The 18975-nt window shown below is 38.8% G+C and overlaps 1 protein-coding gene across 1 annotated transcript in view; it reads right to left on the bottom strand.

Annotated features, from left to right (window-relative positions):
- The window catches only part of Pnn (desmosome associated protein-like protein pinnin), a 49366-nt gene that overhangs the window by 3422 nt on the left and 26969 nt on the right, over positions 1–18975 (bottom strand). Inside the window, exons 6-9 of the mRNA XM_083118927.1 lie at positions 12162–12237; positions 3375–3530; positions 2753–2891; positions 2064–2258 (exon numbers count right to left, since the gene is read on the bottom strand). Of these exons, the coding sequence (XP_082975053.1) occupies positions 2064–2258; positions 2753–2891; positions 3375–3530; positions 12162–12237 (566 nt within the window). The remainder of the gene's footprint in view (positions 1–2063; positions 2259–2752; positions 2892–3374; positions 3531–12161; positions 12238–18975) is intronic.

The following is an 18975-nucleotide window of genomic DNA, read 5'->3' as shown; positions in this document are numbered from 1 at the left end:
CCCGAAAAACTCGCGCAACATAGCCATTGTGTCGTTTGCAGTATGGCACGTTGCCCCATCTTGTTGGAACCAACATTCACGCTCATCCTCTTCCAACATAGCCACGAATTGTTGCACCAAATCCCTGTACACATCGCCATCCACTGTGTCCTCAAAGAACAGGGGTCCAACAATCCTTCGTCGCGAAATGGCACACCAGACACCGACCTTTGCAGAATGTAGCGGTACTTCATGCAGGGCATGTGGGTTTACAGTTGCCCACATTCGGGTGTTTTGTGAGTTGATGTATCCACTGAGATGAAACCATGCTTCGTCGGTAAAAAAAAGTTTTATCGAGAACGGCCACATTGTTGCGTGTGAAAGCACGGAACCACCGGCAGTACTTGATACGCTTATCTTTATCTAACGCTTTCAGCTCCTGGACGACTTTCACACGATATGGGTGAAACTTGGCTACTTTCAGTGCCTTCTGTGTGGATCCATATGATACTCCAACTTCTTGTGACAAACGTCGTATAGATTTTCTTGGAGATTGCACCATTCGCTGACTCACGTTCTCTAGGAATTCGTGTGTGACGACCTTGGGTCTTCCACTTCGTTGTCGATCATGCACTCAGCCTGTTTCACGAAATCGGCGAACAAGATCATACACTGCACTTTTTCCTGGCACCGGATCATCAGGGAATAGACGTCTCCATTTCTCCACACAACCTCTGTATGTCTTACACTCAAAATATGCTTCTAACAAAGCGATTCGCTGCGCTCGCTTAAAAGGCATTGTCGACCGACTGCACAATAATGACTCACACCACTGACTGTAATAGCAGTGCAGCTCTCCCGGGACGTTATCGCATTCTTCAAGGTCATACCAGTCACTACTAACAACGTTGACAACTCATGTTGCCTACTGACCTCGTAGCATATTTTCAAAGTATGAGTGCGGGGACTTTTCGATCGCACTGTATATTCCCAGTCACATTTTGTGAAATTTGTTCTTGTATGAATCTCATCAACTGGGAAGCAGATTTGTGAACAAAAATCACATGCTACTCCCACATGTTAACATGGCAGTTTAAAACATAAAATTTCAAAAAAAAGGGCATAAGGCAACGTGCAAACTTTTCATAAACAAAACACTGTGATTGTCTACTTTAGCACCCCAAAAAGTAAAATAATTTCATAATCAAGTTCACAAGGCTGATTTCATGCTCCGGTGTCAGAATGCACTTATCCACTAGTACAAATATAAATGAAGAAATGTATACTGATGGTACACAGAGGGAACTCTAGAGAAAAAAAAATAAAAAAAATAATGTAAACAATTTTTGTTTGTTCACTGATTTCTGGTAGGGCTCTTGCTACAGACATGCATCATCTCCAAATACATTCCCCCCCACTCTTCGTTACAGAGCTCGTATTTACACCCTTTCCACAAATTTTATCCATACAAAATTTTGTGTGAAAAAAATAATTGTGTTGCACCATGTTTTTTTTTTCACCCCCTCTCAAGTTTACAGATCTTGATAGATTGATGACCATCTGGCTCAGACATGCCAAATTTGAGAAAAATATTTAATGAGAAAAGGGAAGGTAAAGGATCCATTATCCCCCAGATGGCCAAAATGGAGAGCATGACTCCACTACATCTAAAACACTCATTGATTCTCCTGACCAACAATAAATCACCTGTGAACATAAGAATAAATGATGATACCTCTCTCTGACATCTAATACTAAGTGATCAGCTGGCTCTGGACACAAAAAATAGGAACATTCGTTCCTCCCTTCCCCACGAGAGAAGGTAGTCGCTCCGCCACTACCTGCAAGTGCTTGCAATGTAAAGAGACTGAATTAGAGGGAGTTTTCATGTCTGTGATTTCAATTTCTCAGTGCAACAGAGTTCTGTCTCAGTTTGACAAGTCTTGAACGATCTAGTCTTGTCTCATTTCTATTTTTGAAGGTCTTTTTGAATTTTTTCCACCTGATGGCGTTCACAACTAATACAAATGGACTGTAATTCTGAAATCATTATCATTACAAAGTAGAGGATGGTAAATACTCACCCACTGTCTCTGGCCTGTTTTCCTTGTCACCGATCTCACCCTCCCCTAGTTCCTCCTGCCCTTCCTCTCCCTCCTGTTCCTCCTCACTCTCTTCCCCTCCCCCTTCGACACCCTCCAAGCCTTGCCGCCACCTTCCTCTCTTCTCGATTGCTTCCAGTTCCACTTGCAGGTCATGCCGTTTCTTCTCGATCATTCCTGCACACAGAAAAAAATCTATCAGCGAAGAAATTAACTAATACAATGGATAAAAAAAATCAACGTAGCTTATCAAGGTTAAGTGTATGCAGGTAAATGGGAAGTGGTGAATAGTGACTGGCTAATGAAGAGTGATGCAATGACAGGTACATGGGTTTATAAAAATGTAAGGGCACACGATGTACTTAATTTCATGAAATCAGCAGAGACCCTCTTAGTAGAAAAAGTACCTTACATCAAAAATTAAAATAAAAGGTTTCAAAATTATTAACACATATTTATAAATAATCAGGACACAAGCACAAAATGCCCCATAGCGTGAAAATAAAACATCCATGTTTAGATTATGCTGACAACAGAACGACATATCCTGTAAATATGAGAACTTATGCTTTGGAGGCAGTAATGAAGAAACAAAAATAAAACAGATCACAAATCAGAAAATTTAACAACAAATTTCATTCCTTAGAACTAAAAAAAACTACTAGACTTACTTGCTACCACCTTCTGACTGCCTACCAGCCTCTCTTCCGTCTTCGCATTGTGAATCTTTGGAAGGAAAAAGAGTGCTGGCTTTGTCCTTGTCTGAATAAAGTTCATTAAATGTCTGTGTATGGCTTCCCATTCATCTTGCTGGAAGGAAAGTATAACATATAACAATATTTATGTCTTTCATATATTTTCTATTAAGTATTTCAGGATGTCTTACAAAGTGTAGATCCCCTGTATCATATTTCATTTTTCCCTCTTAAAAAAAGAAACAATCATACTAAAATATTTCATGCAGTTCTTTAACTGAAGCTCATTTAACGTCAGATAGGTTAATTTGAACTGGACCTAGTTTAAGTAAAAGCCGCTGTGGATTGACTTCAGGATCTTGATTACACTATGACAGCATTACCACCACACCAACAAGGAGGTCTGTGTTTTCAATATGATTCAAATTCTTTATATACATACTATTCTGGAGTTTCAACTTTCATTAATTTCTCATCAAAATTGTGTGGCTTAAGTGGATTTCATAGACTTATGAAATATTTGTGAACAACTTTAAATTTTTCAAATGGGTAAGAGTATCCTCTCAGCCCTAAATATAGTATCTAAAACTCTTCTTACCTCTCTCATCCGTATCATCTTTAATTCTATCTTCTTTATTTCTGCCTGTTTACGCTTTCTCTCTGTAAACAGCTCTTGCCTCTCTCTTTTCAGTTCTTCTTTCTCCCTTTTAGCTGCATCTTCCACTTTCTTCTCAACCTTTGCCCTTTTCTCATCCTATACAAAGAACAAAAAAACTAATTATAATATACAGGCAACAAAAAACACATGTACATAACAAGATGTTGCATTTATTTCTGGCTGTCATTTGAAGGAGCACATGTGTATATAAAAAAATAACAAAATGGCATAATTTTGTACCAGTATTTATAGATATGAGAGATCACAAAAATATCCACAATTTTACCTATGGATGGGACTGATTAATCAGTACTCTTGGTATCAGCCGATATAGATATATCGGTAAAATTACCAATGTGATATATATCTATAAATATCTTAATAATTTAGTGCAAAATTGTGCCATTTTTGGTGTAATTTTTTATGGATAATCTCCATGCCCTACTTTTTAAAAGAGTAAATGTCTAAATATGCAACATCGTTTGCATTACAATCACCTGGAAACACATTTATTAAGGAGGTTAATGAACATTTATTTTCTGAATTTACATACACTTCTCTATTTTTCTACATAATTTCCTTGCTGGTTTAAACATTTGTCATAACGAACTACAAGTTTTTGGATACCCTCCTCATAGAACTCTGCCACCTGTGATGATAGCCAGTTACTCACGGTCGTTTTCACTTCATCAGTGTCTAAACACTTGCCACCCAGGAAGGTCTTTAGATGACGGAAGAGATGGTAGTTATTTAAAAAAATAACCCTCGTATATCAGAATAGTAGAATATTGGTTATCTGTATATTTTATATCGTCACGTTATCAGTATCTGCCAATTTTCATATCAACCCATCCCTAATTTTATCGATAAACCTGTATCACTAAATACTGATAGAGTATTGATTTATCTGCTCCATCCCTAATTTATATACAAAACACCACAGTAAATGAATTATCTGTCAATAAGATGCAGAAATTATAATTCTTCATAATGGTGTGCATTGCTTGACTAAGACTATGCCTAAAGTGGAAATTGGAAGTGGGTGTGAATCCCATTGCATTTTATATAGAAGAGGAGACAATGTTTTTTTTCTCTCTCTCTCTCTCTCTCTCTCCTTAGCTCGCAGCAGTGGCACGCATTCTGGGTATGCAAGGTACGCAATGTGTGCCCACAACACGATAAGAAAAAATTAAGTATTTTTATCGCCTTCCCTGAACATGAAAATTCAACTATCATTGCTCCAAAAGCACTTCCACTGCCAGAAATTCCACATTCTGCAAGAACATGCTGCTGCCTTTTTCATGTAGCCTGGCCCTCCTGAAGGCAATAAATGATCCTGATTGTGCCTTCATTGCTGCCAGCACCCACCCGATCCGCGGTTTCTGCTGATTTCTCCAAGCAAACGCTGCTGCTTCTGTTTTGTTTTAGAAATTTGGAAGGTACCCCCATTGGCTCTGATCAGCCCCGACCATATGTTTAGGTCTGCCCATGCTCACCCCATCCTGCATTTGTTTCCCTATTCTAAGCATCGAGGGTACCAAATATTTCGGCATTGTGTTCAGTGTTGGTAGTAGTCAACATATATTTTACCTGCAATGTTTAGTTTTCATGTGTAGATAGATCACTGTGCTGGGTTGCAATGAAAAGACATTATAAAAAATGAACTCATTCTAGAGGTCAACATTTAATTTGTCACACATTGCATTTCAGCTTATAGGTAGATGAGAATGGGTGTTGACTGTTGACTCTACGATATAAATTAATTAAAGTACAAACACAAGTAAACACAAACATAATGCTTACTCACTATGGGATTCGAATGCCCCCCTCCCCTGACATTGCAAAGTGATGTAAATGGATGTTATATTGTGCCTAACATTTATTTCAGCTTTTGAAGTGTGTTGGGATGAATACCATTGCATGCTGGCATATTTTCTATGTGAGTGCGCAATTGTCTATTCTACCAAATATTTAATTGACTGGCAACTCTGATCCATTCATCAACAAGAATGTGTGGCTACATATTTCGAGGTTTGAAGACACTTGCTAGCGTGGGAGGTTGATCTTCGAGATTTTCTGTCTTGTGAAATTTGCAGTGAGTGTTTCGTTCATATTATTTGCAGGATCTCTATTGTTTATCAATGCAGTTAAGTGATAAAATAGAGGGAGGGGATAGGAATCGGGAGGGGATAGGAATCGGGAGTTATTAATGACACTCTGGAGAGGGGATTTTCGGTAAGAATCTGAAATGGGAGGCATGTTCCTAATTTGGAGGATTTGTTTCAGGCATGAGTTACAAAGCAATATATCAAACATTATCAGAAAAAAAAAATATAACTACAGAGTGGTAAACTAGCAATAGGAAAACGGTGAAACTTTATTGTTGGCCTTGTTTGTTTGTCTCCTCTGAGAAAGGTGTGTAGAATAGTAGGGGTACTGCAATTGATTTATCAAATTTATAACATGCTATTCTGAAGCTCGAAAAATCATTGTGTCATTTCGTTCTGGTTCAATGTTTATTGCACTAAATGAAGGAACTAATCAAAGTTGAATATTGCTGGACTGTACATAGCTACCATTAGAATATATTTGCGAATTATGTGAATAAAATATTCATATATTTTACATTTGGATCTTTCTGGTAGCGTTTAACCTTTTGTGTCCCAAGCGTCTCGATCAAGATACCCAAATGTAACCCTCATGGTCCCAAGCATCTCGATCGAGATGCTGTGTCAAGGTCGTAGTTTTTACATTATAACTTTTCTATTTTTGGCTAGAATTTCGATTTTTTTTAATATATATTGTTCCTAACACATGTATTTAACAGAAATGTTTCTTGCACCTTTTTTTTCTTCATGAAAATGGAGGGGAAAAGGCAGGAAAAGGGACTTCTCTTTTGAGTCTCTTTTCAAGGTCAAATTTTTGCCAGCAAAGGAAGACGGGCTTTGTTGCTCTAAAGCAGGGGTTTCCAACTGGCGGCCCGCGAAGCCTGTTTGCAAAATATATTAATTTCATGTAATTTTATTAAAATACATTCTATTTTTGCTGTTAAATGAACGGAAGCTCTGTGAAGAAAGACAATATCACAGGTAGAATTGATTTTGCAGTCAATAATGATCATCAGAAGAATCTAAAGTGACGTAACGTTCTCTTCACACCATGCATTCAACCCCTTCGCTATGCGGAATTGCAGGGAATCGTAATAAACTGATGATTTTCAACGTTACTTTGGAGAGGAATAACCTGGTCCATTTTCCAAGCTGTTGGCGCAGCAGAAGATGAATAAACACTGGACTTTTCTGAATTCAGTGCAAATATTAAAGAAATAATGGACGAGTTTGACTCCAGAGTTGAAGATTTTGAAGAACTTAAAAGCAGCATCCAACTATTTAGCAATCCTCTTGGCGTTAAGATCAAAGAACAAGAAGCTTTTCTCTCCTACTTGAATTGTGTGATTTGCAAAGCGATTTCCTTCAAACTAGGCAAGAAAAGGGGCTCGAGTTTTTCGAATACCTTTCAAAGGAACGCTTTCCAAACCTTCGTAGTTTTGGGCAAATAATGACATCGATGTTCGGCAGTACATACACGTGTGAAAGTGTTTTTTTTCTTTTTTTTAATGAAGAACCGCTACAGAAGCCGACTGGCAGATTCTTCACAGCTTCACCTTCTGAGACTTTCAAATACAGAAATTGAAGTGGACATTCAAACTTTAATGAAAGAAGCAGATCGGCCTCAATTTTCTGTTCAGTACTTACAATCTTTGTTATTTTTAATCCCCCCCCCAAAAAAAAATGCGGCCCGCCAATCGACTGCTGGATATAATTTTAGCCCTCGGACCTTTTGAAGTTGGAAACCACTGCTCTAAAGCAATGCTTTTCACTCCCGCCTGTTAACTGCATTCGAAGGAAGCTTGTTTATCAGTATCCGATGTCAAAATGAAAGTTTTCCGTGAGGGTGCAAGCAGGGGTTGGGGGAGGGGATGGGGGAAGACTGGTTGTTGAATCTGCGTTGTGGGAATGGAATTTCGAAGCGCGCTGAAGGAAACCTTTGTTTTTTTGCACAAGTGTCCACAAGTTGCAACACGGGTTACCCTGCATTGTCTAAAAATAGAATTTCAAGCAGCTGCAAGAATCGGCGCTCATTTTTCACTGTGTTCTAGCTTTTCCTTCGTGAATGTTGTGCATAGGTGTCGTTTTGTGCCCATATGCGAGGACATTCTTGGGGAGTTTTCTCCCTTCCCCCTCCATATATATGCCAAATTTGCATAAATTTTGCATTTTGACATTCTTTTTTCGGGGTGGGGGGGGATACACCATTTTTTTTAAAGAAAAGTATTTTTGAGGGAATTTCCCCCCTTTCCCCCCTCCATATGTACGCCGAATGTGCATAAATGATATATCGTCTGAATCTGCGATTCATTCTGTGTACAACGGTATATCTTTCATATCTCTAGGGCATTTAGTTTCTGAGCTATAGTCATTTCAATGTAACTGCAGTTCAGTTCGCTCAATTCTGAAGCTTGAGACAGTGGCGTACAAGCCTTTTGTTTCAGGGGTACAACTCGCGTAATATTGGTCATATGACAAAAATGAAAATATTTTTCTGTTTCTTACATGCCAGCGATAATTTCTATGTGCATTTTGAACTTTTCATATTCTTTTTTTCGGGGGGGTGGGGGGGGAGAAACCCCTTATTTTCTTTAAGGTATATCGTTCATATCTCCAGGGCAAATAGTCTCTGAGCTAAAGCCATTTCAAGGTACCACTGCATTTTGAAGCTTGAATCAGTGGCATGCTGACCATTCCTTTTGGGGATACAACTCACATTACATTGGTCATATGATAATAATGCAAATATTTGTGTGTTCCTGACATGTCAGCGATCATTTCCATGTGTATGTCGCCACTGTCATGTATTTTTTTCTTGGGGGGGGGGAACCCATTTTCCCCCCCGAAATTTTGGGATTTTGAGAGTTAGCCCCATCCCCACCGCCACATATACACCGAATTTGCTTAAATTTCATATAGTATGAATCTCTGGTTCATTCCGCGTACAACGGTATATCACTCATCTCTCTAGGGCAGTTAACCTCCGATCTACACTCATTTAATTGAAACTCTGCATTTTGCTCAAAATCGGCTCGGGACCAAGGGGGTTACATGTGAAAATGGCCTTGGGACTCAAACGGTTAAGGTCATATCTTTACAGCAAAGATTCTTGGATTAGTTTCCTCGTTAAGGCATGTTTCAATAATTCACATCCTATTTTAAACTAGCTTCAATTAGCTTGTGTGCATAAAGAAAGCTTAAAATAACTTCTGCTTCCCTTAATCTACAGTGTATAAAAATAAGGCAGAAATGCTTCTTTATGCATAATAAACTCTTGAATGTATTTGATACAACCTCTAGTGTTGTTATTAAAGGTTGGAAAATTCTTCACTAAGCATATCACTTTTTTGTCTTGGGTACCCTAGTTCAAATGTCACTCCATGCCACTGGCTCACAGCAGTATGAATTAGGGGATTATCTAGAGCAGCATTGTTTAATGTGCCTTTGTAAACAAAACTATCACATGTAGCCCTGAGTTTGACACCTTGAGGATCATCCACTTGATATATTTGCTGTAAACAGTTTCCACTTGTTTACATTAGAGGCAGTCTTGCAGAGTGCTAGAAAAGATATCAGTTTAGATTTTCTTTTGCCAGGACAGTGTCTCATCCAACCCAAAAAAGTAAAAAAAAAACAACGAACAGGTGCTTCTAAATTTCATACTCTGCTATTCTGGTGTTTAAAGATACCATACAGAGGGAATGAGCTTTTTTAATGGCACGTAACAGTTTAGCCATCCAACCAGTAGCGGATTCTGCCTATTTGCACGTGCACAATCAAATAAATCTGTAATGCAAATCATTATTATTATACTTATTTATTGAACTCTATCTCCTTCGAAACATCAAGTGTTCCCACGCCGCTCCACCAAGAGAGATGGTGGAGAAGCCTGTGTGTGATCAGTGAGATCAACCTGCATAGACAGAGCCATGCTTGGGGCTTGAACTCAATGTTAGTTTTGCTCCCTATGACGCTGTTGCAGCAGTCACCTAGAGGATGCTGATTGGGTCTTTTGGCTTGAGTGCCGTGTAAGGGGAGGTTGCATCATATAGGAAGGCCGTGAACGCAGCGATCTGTGTGCGAGCAAATGTAGTATTGCAAACCCATTCCATTGGGGATCGTGTAACGGAGTCGAGGCAACCTACACATCATTGCAAATTGAGGGAGTTTTTTTAGAAAAGGGAATTTTTGATGGAATATTGTGCCTCCCATTCTGTCCCGAGCATGACAGGGCAGAGGAGGAAAAGGAAGGGGGGAGGGCAACTGAAACCAAAACGGGTGCTTTAAGCATGCGTTTGCTTAGTGCATCTTGGCCAAAATAAACTGTCTCTGTGGCGCAGTAGCCGAATTAGCAACCTGTGTGGAGGGAGCGTGTATCAGTCAGTCAGCTGTTTTGCATTGTATGTCGTCTGTTACTGCATTGCAAAATTGTTTAGCGTTGTCAAAAGGTCGTACCTGTTTCAGTGCGAAGTGTTTGATTTCATGATGAATAGGTAAACTGTACATAGCAAAAGCAGAGACTTAATATTTAACGTTAAATTTTTGGAGGGATGTTAGCCACAAAGCCTGTAGCAACTGAAGTAATATATGGATACGACAGAAGGGAAGGAAAAATTCTGAAGTACGAAGCAGAGCAGTGTGGACTGAGTGAGTACTGTAATTTTCTTTAAGTAACATTTATTATTCTCTTAATTTTGCTTGATTTGCTTGGTTCGATCAGTCTGTCATTAGAAATAAACAACGGCTAGATAGATCAGAACTGATTTCCTCCATGTGGTAGTTGGATTGGCTTCTTTGCTGTACGCCAATTCTCCTTGTTCATTAATATCAGCGGAGCGGGGGAGGAAGTTATTACGAAATATTTTGCAAAACGACAATAGTATTGATATTGTAGATTGGTATTTCTATGTTTTGAGTGATTTTATCAGGTTATTGAATGCTGAATTACACATTGCACAATAACATCACGTTTCTCGTGATTGGCTGAATAATTTCTGAAATATTTGAAATTTGTAAAAAAATCAGTGTTAAAAAAATCATGAAATATAACTCTTGTCATAGACTCATTTTCAGTGAAAGGTGATCAAAACTTGTGTTGCCAATTGTATTAAGCATCATTATGTACGCAGAAACGGGTGCGAGTATTTCACAGGGGTGGTATAACACTTCTGGATGAGAGACTAAAGTGCACACTCATAGAGCCAGACCATGAGCCGCCACTGCATCCAACATAGAATAATAATTTAAAGTTTAATTTAATTTTACACATCAAAGGCAGCTCATTATTTACTCTTGTGTTTATTGACAACCTAACATTATTTGGCAGCCTGTATTGGCTTTGAGAATTCCTTTATTATGAAGTAATACACAGATCAAAGAACATGTTTTGAAAGAAAGCTGTTAGCTACAAGGCCAACAGTTACCCACTTGCAAAATCTACTGAAACTTGACTTCTCATAGAGATAGGTGGTGGAGACTTCCACACACCACACATCTGTATTTTGGAACATTCCTGGGATGTTAACTTGTATTTCACATGTGGCAATGATGAATGTCTTCAAAGTGTGCCTACAGCACCTGGCATGCACAGTAACAAAGTATGTAAGTTGTCAGGCAGCTCTTAGGACAAGTAAACAAGTCAAGGTCAAGTTCAAGTAAGTTAAAAAAAAAAAAAAGCTCTCTCCAAGTTCAATCTTTCCTTGTTGCCTGCTGCAGGTGTCTATTTCAAGTTAAGTGAAACTAGTTTCTTTGTTTGTGAACAACTTTCAAATAAAAATTATCTGTATTTTGATTTATCCATACTGAACTGGGGAATGTAAAGAATTTTTAATTATAGGGCACTTCCTATTATCCAATATCACATGAATGAGGTTTTCCTGTACAATGAACAAGGAAAATAAATTAATCTGATAAAAGCTTCATAAGTAAAGAAGACACACTGCTACACAAAGATTCTATGCTTGTTTCTATTTGTACCGAAAAGAAAGCATTAGAGCATGATTAGTACTAGTAACAAGCATTCACCAACACATACATACATGAAAAGTTAAAAATAGCCTAGAGTTTGTTGGGGGTTACTGTAATATGCACAGTCCACCTTCATACTAAAAAAAATACAGCTTGATTTCAGGATAACACATTCATGCCACTGAAAGTAGGCTTGTTATTTTAAAAATCTAATTTTCATATTTTAGAATGGATGCCTAGTGGTATGTACAAAGACAGAATTAGCTCAATCAATAAAATGTAAATATTTTCATTATATATTTGTGTATATAATTTTCCCCTCATACCATTACAAATGAAATATTACACCCTACATATGTTTCCATCTACTTTGCATTTTTTAAACATGTTCTCTCTTTTGTAAACTATCATTTTATACCAAGCTGAAAAAGTTAAGTGAAAAGTGTGGCTCAACAGGTAATCGAATCTGAGATGCAGCAATTGTAGGAATGGACAACAAAGCGACATGACAAGTATTCATTCATTTTGAAGTTAGGTACTAGGGCATCTGCTGATAAAATATGTCATCCCAGCAAAACAACCATGTCACCATCATTCTTTCTTACTCCTTACTCTAGTTTATACATTGCATACTGTGCAAAATGATACATACTCTTTCTTTCATCCTAGTTTCCTCTTGTCTGAACTTCTGAAGAGTACCAATAAGGGCACCAAACATTCTTCGGTTCCTATCAGAAAAGAACGCAGCATGTTAGCTAACAAAATATAAATAGCAAATACGATTATGTACATCAAAAGTTTGTTAAAACACAGAGCTACACACAGTGACGTGCACTGAGGAGTAGCTAGTCTAGCAGAGATAGATCAATCAATCTCACATTTCTAATTATATTCAAATCACAATATGTATTGTCTTGTTAAAGTCGCAGTTCATATGCAACACTTTCTTTTCCACGTGCTTCTCGTCCATCGGTGTGATCCAAGCTGAGCTGGCTGGATACCCTACCCTAGCTCGCTCTTCTTCCGCCTGACCAGTTTCCAGGTATATATAAAAAAAAAATGGCCACCCGAATGAAAAAGGAAGATTTTTACCTCTAACTCTCTTGTCCCCTCGCCCTCACGCAGCAATGGTTGAAAGCCCAGGCTTTCAGGTCCCCTAGTCTATCTCCTATAGGACAGATAGGGGATTCGTTTCTTATAGATTTCTTTGTAAATCCTCTAAAGATCTCAGGGTAAAATTTTCTGCAGTAGTTATGTTCTCTGTATTTACACAACCTTTTACATATTGTACAATATGTATGTATAATATGGGATGTAGTTTTATTATTTATGAAATGGGAACGTGTTATGTGCAAACAATAATGTTATACTTTCGTTTTTTTTTAAGTATGGAATATATAATGATTAAATTACAAATATGTGCTCGGGCTCTCTCTCACTCTCATTTTAGTAGTTGAGATCGTTCTCTGCGGGACTGCGTGGGTTCGAATCGGCTCTGGTCGGAATTTATTCGGCCTACGTATAGGGCCGGTGGCAACCCACCATCGTGAGGAAATTGGGGAGCTTCGAATGAGTAAGCGTAATCCGGTCCTGGAAACCTACTATAAAGGCTGGGGATACGTCGGGCTGACCCCCCGACTATTCCAATACTGGTTGCAGATCTCCACGCTTAGAGGTGACGAAGCAAAGTGTGGAAGGGAGACCGGCAGTCGGTAGGTAAGCCAAGGACCTTCAGGGCTGCTGCGCAAAGGATTATTATTTAAATATACTACTCTTGGTCTCTAACAATCATAAATACGGATGTATTTATTTGAGCAACAGAACGGGCCTTCATATTGTTGTTGGTTTGGTTTATTTTACTTAGTTTTTCTGCCACATTTGGTTATCACGAAAATGAGGATGAGTGAAGATATGATGAAATTGATGAAGGAACCTCATATGAACAATCCAGGCCAGGATTCGAACCCGTGATGAGTGCGCATTCTTGTCCTATGTGTTATACTCTGCAGTGAATAATGAAATAATTTGGAATGAAAAATGTATCTCAGAACTCAAAAAGCCAAATGAATATTATTGAAGAAACTACAAAAAAGTGTGTTTTGTTACCTGTTTTGTTTCTGTGCATAAAGTGTACTTAAAACATGAAATCAACCATCCTTGGAGGAGTGGTTATCACAGCGTGCTACGGCAATAGGAGTTCCGGGTTCGAACCCCGACCTGGGCATGGGTGTTCTTTGTGTTTGTCCCTTCATTAATTTTATCGTATCATTTTCGCAATTAACCAAATGTGACAAAAAAGCGACGCTAAGTAACAAAAATGAAATCAGAGATTCGAACCCACGGTCTCTGGCTTAGTAGTCAAAAATCAAATCATTTTTTATTTTCGAATGTGGGTGGGGTTTACGTGTACTTTTTTTAGTACTCGTTCATCATTTGGCAATCTTTTCATGTTATTGACATTCTTTTTTTTTAAGAATACTGGGCCCTAAAGGGGGGAGGGGTGTGACCCACACCAAGTCCCCCCTCCCCCTTCCCTTGAGCACGCCACTGACTGCTACCCCAAGGGTCGACATCACCGCACGTCACTGGCTACACACACCATACATAAATAAACTGCTCTTGGATTTATCTTGCACTATTTGTCTCTATATAACTTCTGCAATTTCATGACTTCTTTTTAATTTATTTGTCAGAGTTGGACCAACGACAAACAGTAATGCACCAGTTCAGTTCAGGGGACATTTATGGATAAAATTAGCATTTAAGTCAGACCCATTATGTTTTTTTTTGTCAAAGCTGCAGTATACTGTAATTTGTTTGTTTATTTTATTTAGTTTGTTAAATATTTTTATATGTTTAAATTGACTGAAGCCTTAATACAGCAATATGGCATAATAATTCAGACATGAGACATAATTCCAGTAACATACAACATATACAATTAACATATTATTTATTGCCATTTATATATGTTTGAACAGCTTTACCCAGAGCACTGGTGATTCAGTTGTTAAGTCATCCGACAGCTATGCTGAAGGCTTCAGTTCAATTCCAGGGGTGGGTGCTCTCAGGTCAGGTGGGAATTTTTCTAATCATGTCCCTGTATAGAGCAGTTATGGGGCTCATTCATCTTCTAATCTATAAATACCTGTTGGGAGGGACAGCCTTGAGGGTGTAAAAGCAGATGGAGTATGGTGCTGATCATATCATCTACACTGCGGACTGTACGCTCCTATGTGTGTCATCAAGGAATGATGCAATGCACAGTGGCAATGTAGAAAGATGGGACAAGTGCAGTTTGCAGAAAGTTTCCCGTAAGGATAGTCTGTTTCTAGTCGAAAATACAGAAATTAAAATTCTATGTGGAAGGAGAGTAGGAGTGAGTGAAATTAATCACAGGCAACAAAGATTTGGATTGATTTATTGATTTGGTTAATTTATGTCACTTTTATGCCACTTTTGGCTAATTGCAACAATGAGGATGAGTGTTGATATGATGACATTAATGATGGGACACTCAGAACAAACACCCATGTCCAGGCTGCAATTCGAACCTAGACCCTTGGTATCATAGTATGCCATGCTAACAAGTCCACTATGGAGATATGGAGAATAACATCACCTTTTCCCATACTTAAAAATTGGCAAGAAATTTGATCTTTTAACTTTACCAAAACAGAAGTCAGCACTTTTAATTACATTCTCAACAAGATGGGAGAAAACTTACTTGTTATTTGTCAGGCTATCTGCAAGTGTCGGAAATACATGTTTAACAACATTCTTGTCTGATTGTAGGTGCCAAGTAAACTGAACCAACCAAGTTCTGTTGTGTGCATGAACACTTGAAAAAAAGGCAACTCTTCCTTGGGCTTGGTACCGCTTGTCTTTACTTGCTGACAAGAACAAGAAACATAATTTTTGTGTGTCCATACCTTTAGTTTGGTGAGCATACATGCAAGCCAAAGGTATACAGTGGGAAAATCCATAATCAGGGAAAATTCTACATTATTTTGCTTTATTGGCACAAATGCCTTAACTGAGAAAACAAACAATATCAGTTCTACTGTAAAGTGGGAAACACAAGTATTGTTCTGCAAACTGACCATGACTTATTACCATAAAGTTTTCTCTTGCACCCTACATGTTAATACCCCACCTAGTGATTGCATGACCTTGTAGTTGGTGATGGGGCTTGCGTGCTCTAATGATTTGTCAGGCTAAACCAGCGGTAGCATTGCTACTTGTAGGGTCACCCATGCCGGGAAGGCTGGCAAGGAAGAGCCAGAGTAAGAAGCAACCTAACGGCTCCAAAGGCGGAAGAAAATGAATGACCATCTCAACGGCGGAGGCGGAAAACCAAGAGGAGTAATACCTCTTTAAAAAACCTTGGTCCATCTGGCTCCGGATGGTAGCACCTTGTAAGGGCCCCTTGCCAGGGTTACAGCGAAGACATCAACGGCTGATGCGGCAGAGAAGGAGTCCTTTGGAACGGCGCAGAAGGTGAATGAGGCAACCCTCCCTTCTGGGGTTGAATAAAAAGGGAACCAGTGCCTTCTGGTGAAGAGGGATCTTCGAAGGCTAAGGGAGACAACCCTGACAGAAAACAGCATGCTTGGATGCTCCAGGTGGCAGCCCCATCAGCAAGCTCGGATGCTGTAGGGGTCATTCCATGTCAAATGAACAAATTTTTAAATAATTGGTTGCATGACCATTTTAGAAAAAAATCATTCTTAGTACATACGTTTGTACATGTTTCTAGATATCAAAACCAATGTTTTGAAAACAATATTGTTTTTAGTTCTCCTGCGGCAGCCATTTTTCCAACATGGCACATGGTTTTTTTTGCTCATGTAGCAGTACACGGAAACCTTAATATCTGAAAAACCATTAAAACTAGAAACCTGAAACAAAATTCATTTTGTAGCTAATGAAGTATACTTTCTATGATATTCAAGTATGTTTTACTCAAAATTACATTGTGAGTACGAAAATTATGGTGGGAATTGGGGTAACAATAGTTAAAAAATTGGATTTCTAAGCCCAATTTTTCAGTGAAGGCTTGATCTTTTTTTCATGTGTAGACCTGCCTGCAGGGTGGCTGTAAATAAAATATCAGTGCTTAGAAATGCACCCCTTTTTTACATCATGGGCTCAAACATGGCCGTTCATTGAATTTTGATAGTTTTCGGGGTCAAATATCTCAGATGGGCCCTCTTGAAAAATTCTGAAATTTGGCACAAAGGAAGCCCTGCACGAACCTAACTCACAGTAAAAATCTCAACTTTTAGATTCAACTGGTTTTGGCCAATATGAGGTAACGTGTGTCACCTAATTTCTGACGTTGCAAAGTAAGGTTAAACTACATTCCATACTTAGAATAATGAAGTCTTTTCTTTTTCTTTTTTAAATTTGGGTTAAATAAAGGCTCAGAAAATATGGTAACATAAGGTTTTAATAGTTGACTTACCAAAAATTGAAATTACAAGGAATGACAATTGAAAATCTGTGAAATCTCATTGCAAAAGATTTGATTTATTAGGTACCCACGAACAGTTGGTATTGTCAGCTCCAAAACTGAGCCCCCTCACATTTTTTAAAAGTAGCAGTACATGCAGCTTAAGATAGGCTGTGGCATGTTCAGGAATTTCGAAAGAGAGAGAGAGAGGGGGGGGGGTTTACATATACTTTTTTTAGTATACAGCCTTGTTTTGCCACATTATCCTGCCTTTGACGTAATTGTTTATGGAATACTACGACAAAGGTATTGGGTTATGACCCCCACCAACCCCTCTTTGGGTACTCCACTGTAAGTAGGCTATTTATTTTGGAGGGTTAAAGTATATAGATGCCTATTCCGTACACATGAAATGTTTACATCATGAACTATTACTCTTATTTATTTATGAGTATAAAACCTTTGTTACTTAACTTGTATCTTTTCGTAGGGACCGAATCACATGGAATTGCCCTAAACATTTCTCATTTTCAGCAACATCTTGAAGAAATGTGAACGTTATACTCTTACCTTTTTCATCATTGGTAATTGCCTCTGCAATTGAGCACACAACACTTATACACCATACCTCTTGCACATTTAAGCATATTTACACATCATATAAACTCGATTACAGTTCCTAAATTTGCATTACAATTCCATATTCACTAAAAAGGTCCAACATTGATTCCGAAGAAGCAAATCAAACATGGCAGCTATCTCGCCTCCAGTTGATGACGTTTATTCACGTGACCGGAGCAAGCCATCAGGCTTTCATATTGAGAAGGTAATGACTGAACCCGCGTAGTACGCGTGCCATAAATGTAGTTTATAATCCAGCATGTTAAGATCTTTAAGTGCATGATATTTGGTTGTGTGTAAAATTTATTTTTCCTTACACCCACCCTTGTATAATAGTAATTTTTTTTGGGTTGGTGTAAATAAATCATCTTTTAGAGTTGACTGGTATGGCCGGGCTCGCGTTACAAAAAATTAACTTCCCTGCATGAATTTAATTTTTTGCCCCAGGCAGGTGTGTCGTATCATGCCAAAGGCATGACTCGAATCCGGGACCCCGGGCGCCTCCACCACGTACAAACACCCGGTGGTTCCAATTAAGGGATCGTAGATAGGCTATGTGAAGCCTGATATTCGAAGTTATTTGGCTGCGAGAGGTGTATCGTAAGAGGGTGTATAACTCTGAAAAGCTACGTCTACACTTAACCAAGCAAGGGGGCTAGCCCCGTGAAATAAGAACACTCACGATTAACTTTAAACACTACAATTGACTGGTCTGGCAAGGGTGTAGAGAAAATGAAAGACAAGGATAGAGGAACGTTCGTTACCTGTAGATCTCGAAGTGACGATCGACTCGCTGGTTCGTTGATGAAACTCTCCTGAAATAAAACTCCTTTCCGATAGCGTACTACTCCTCGCTGTAACTCCTTTTGTAACGTTCGGTAATCGGAGGTAACAACTATTCACGCCATAACTTTCTTAGTTCAACAACTTGTATAATTCCGAGGCACTAACTGTGCACGCGATAGATTTCAGATACCGACTGGGGGTGAGAAATATTCTCCCGAGCTATTTAAACGAAATTCGAACTTCGGCCGTTGAGAGAACGCGTCTCTCAATAACGGTGCTTTCAGCGTAAAGCTGTGTTTGCAGTTTCTTCCCTGCGATTCCGGATGAATTCGTATCAGCGGATTTTTACATCCGCTGAAGATCACAAGTGGCATTTTCTTGAAAGAAGCTCTTTCCAGCTTCTTTCACACTCGGGCCCTTTTTATGAAATGATTAGACTATCGGACTATGGCGCCCGGGGTCCTGGATTCGAGTCATGCCTTGGGCATGATACGATACTACGACAAAGGTATTGGGTTATGACCCCCACCAACCCCTCTTTGGGTACTCCACTGTAAGTAGGCTATTTATTTTGGAGGGTTAAAGTTGGTAGAATATATATTAT

Source organism: Lepisma saccharinum, chromosome 3 (genome assembly GCF_977018435.1).
Source record: "Lepisma saccharinum chromosome 3, izLepSacc3.1, whole genome shotgun sequence".
In the NCBI taxonomy this organism is placed as follows: Eukaryota; Metazoa; Arthropoda; class Insecta; order Zygentoma; family Lepismatidae; genus Lepisma; species Lepisma saccharinum.
The sequence above is the reverse complement of the archived record's forward strand: the minus strand, read 5'-3'. Positions and strand labels throughout refer to the sequence as shown.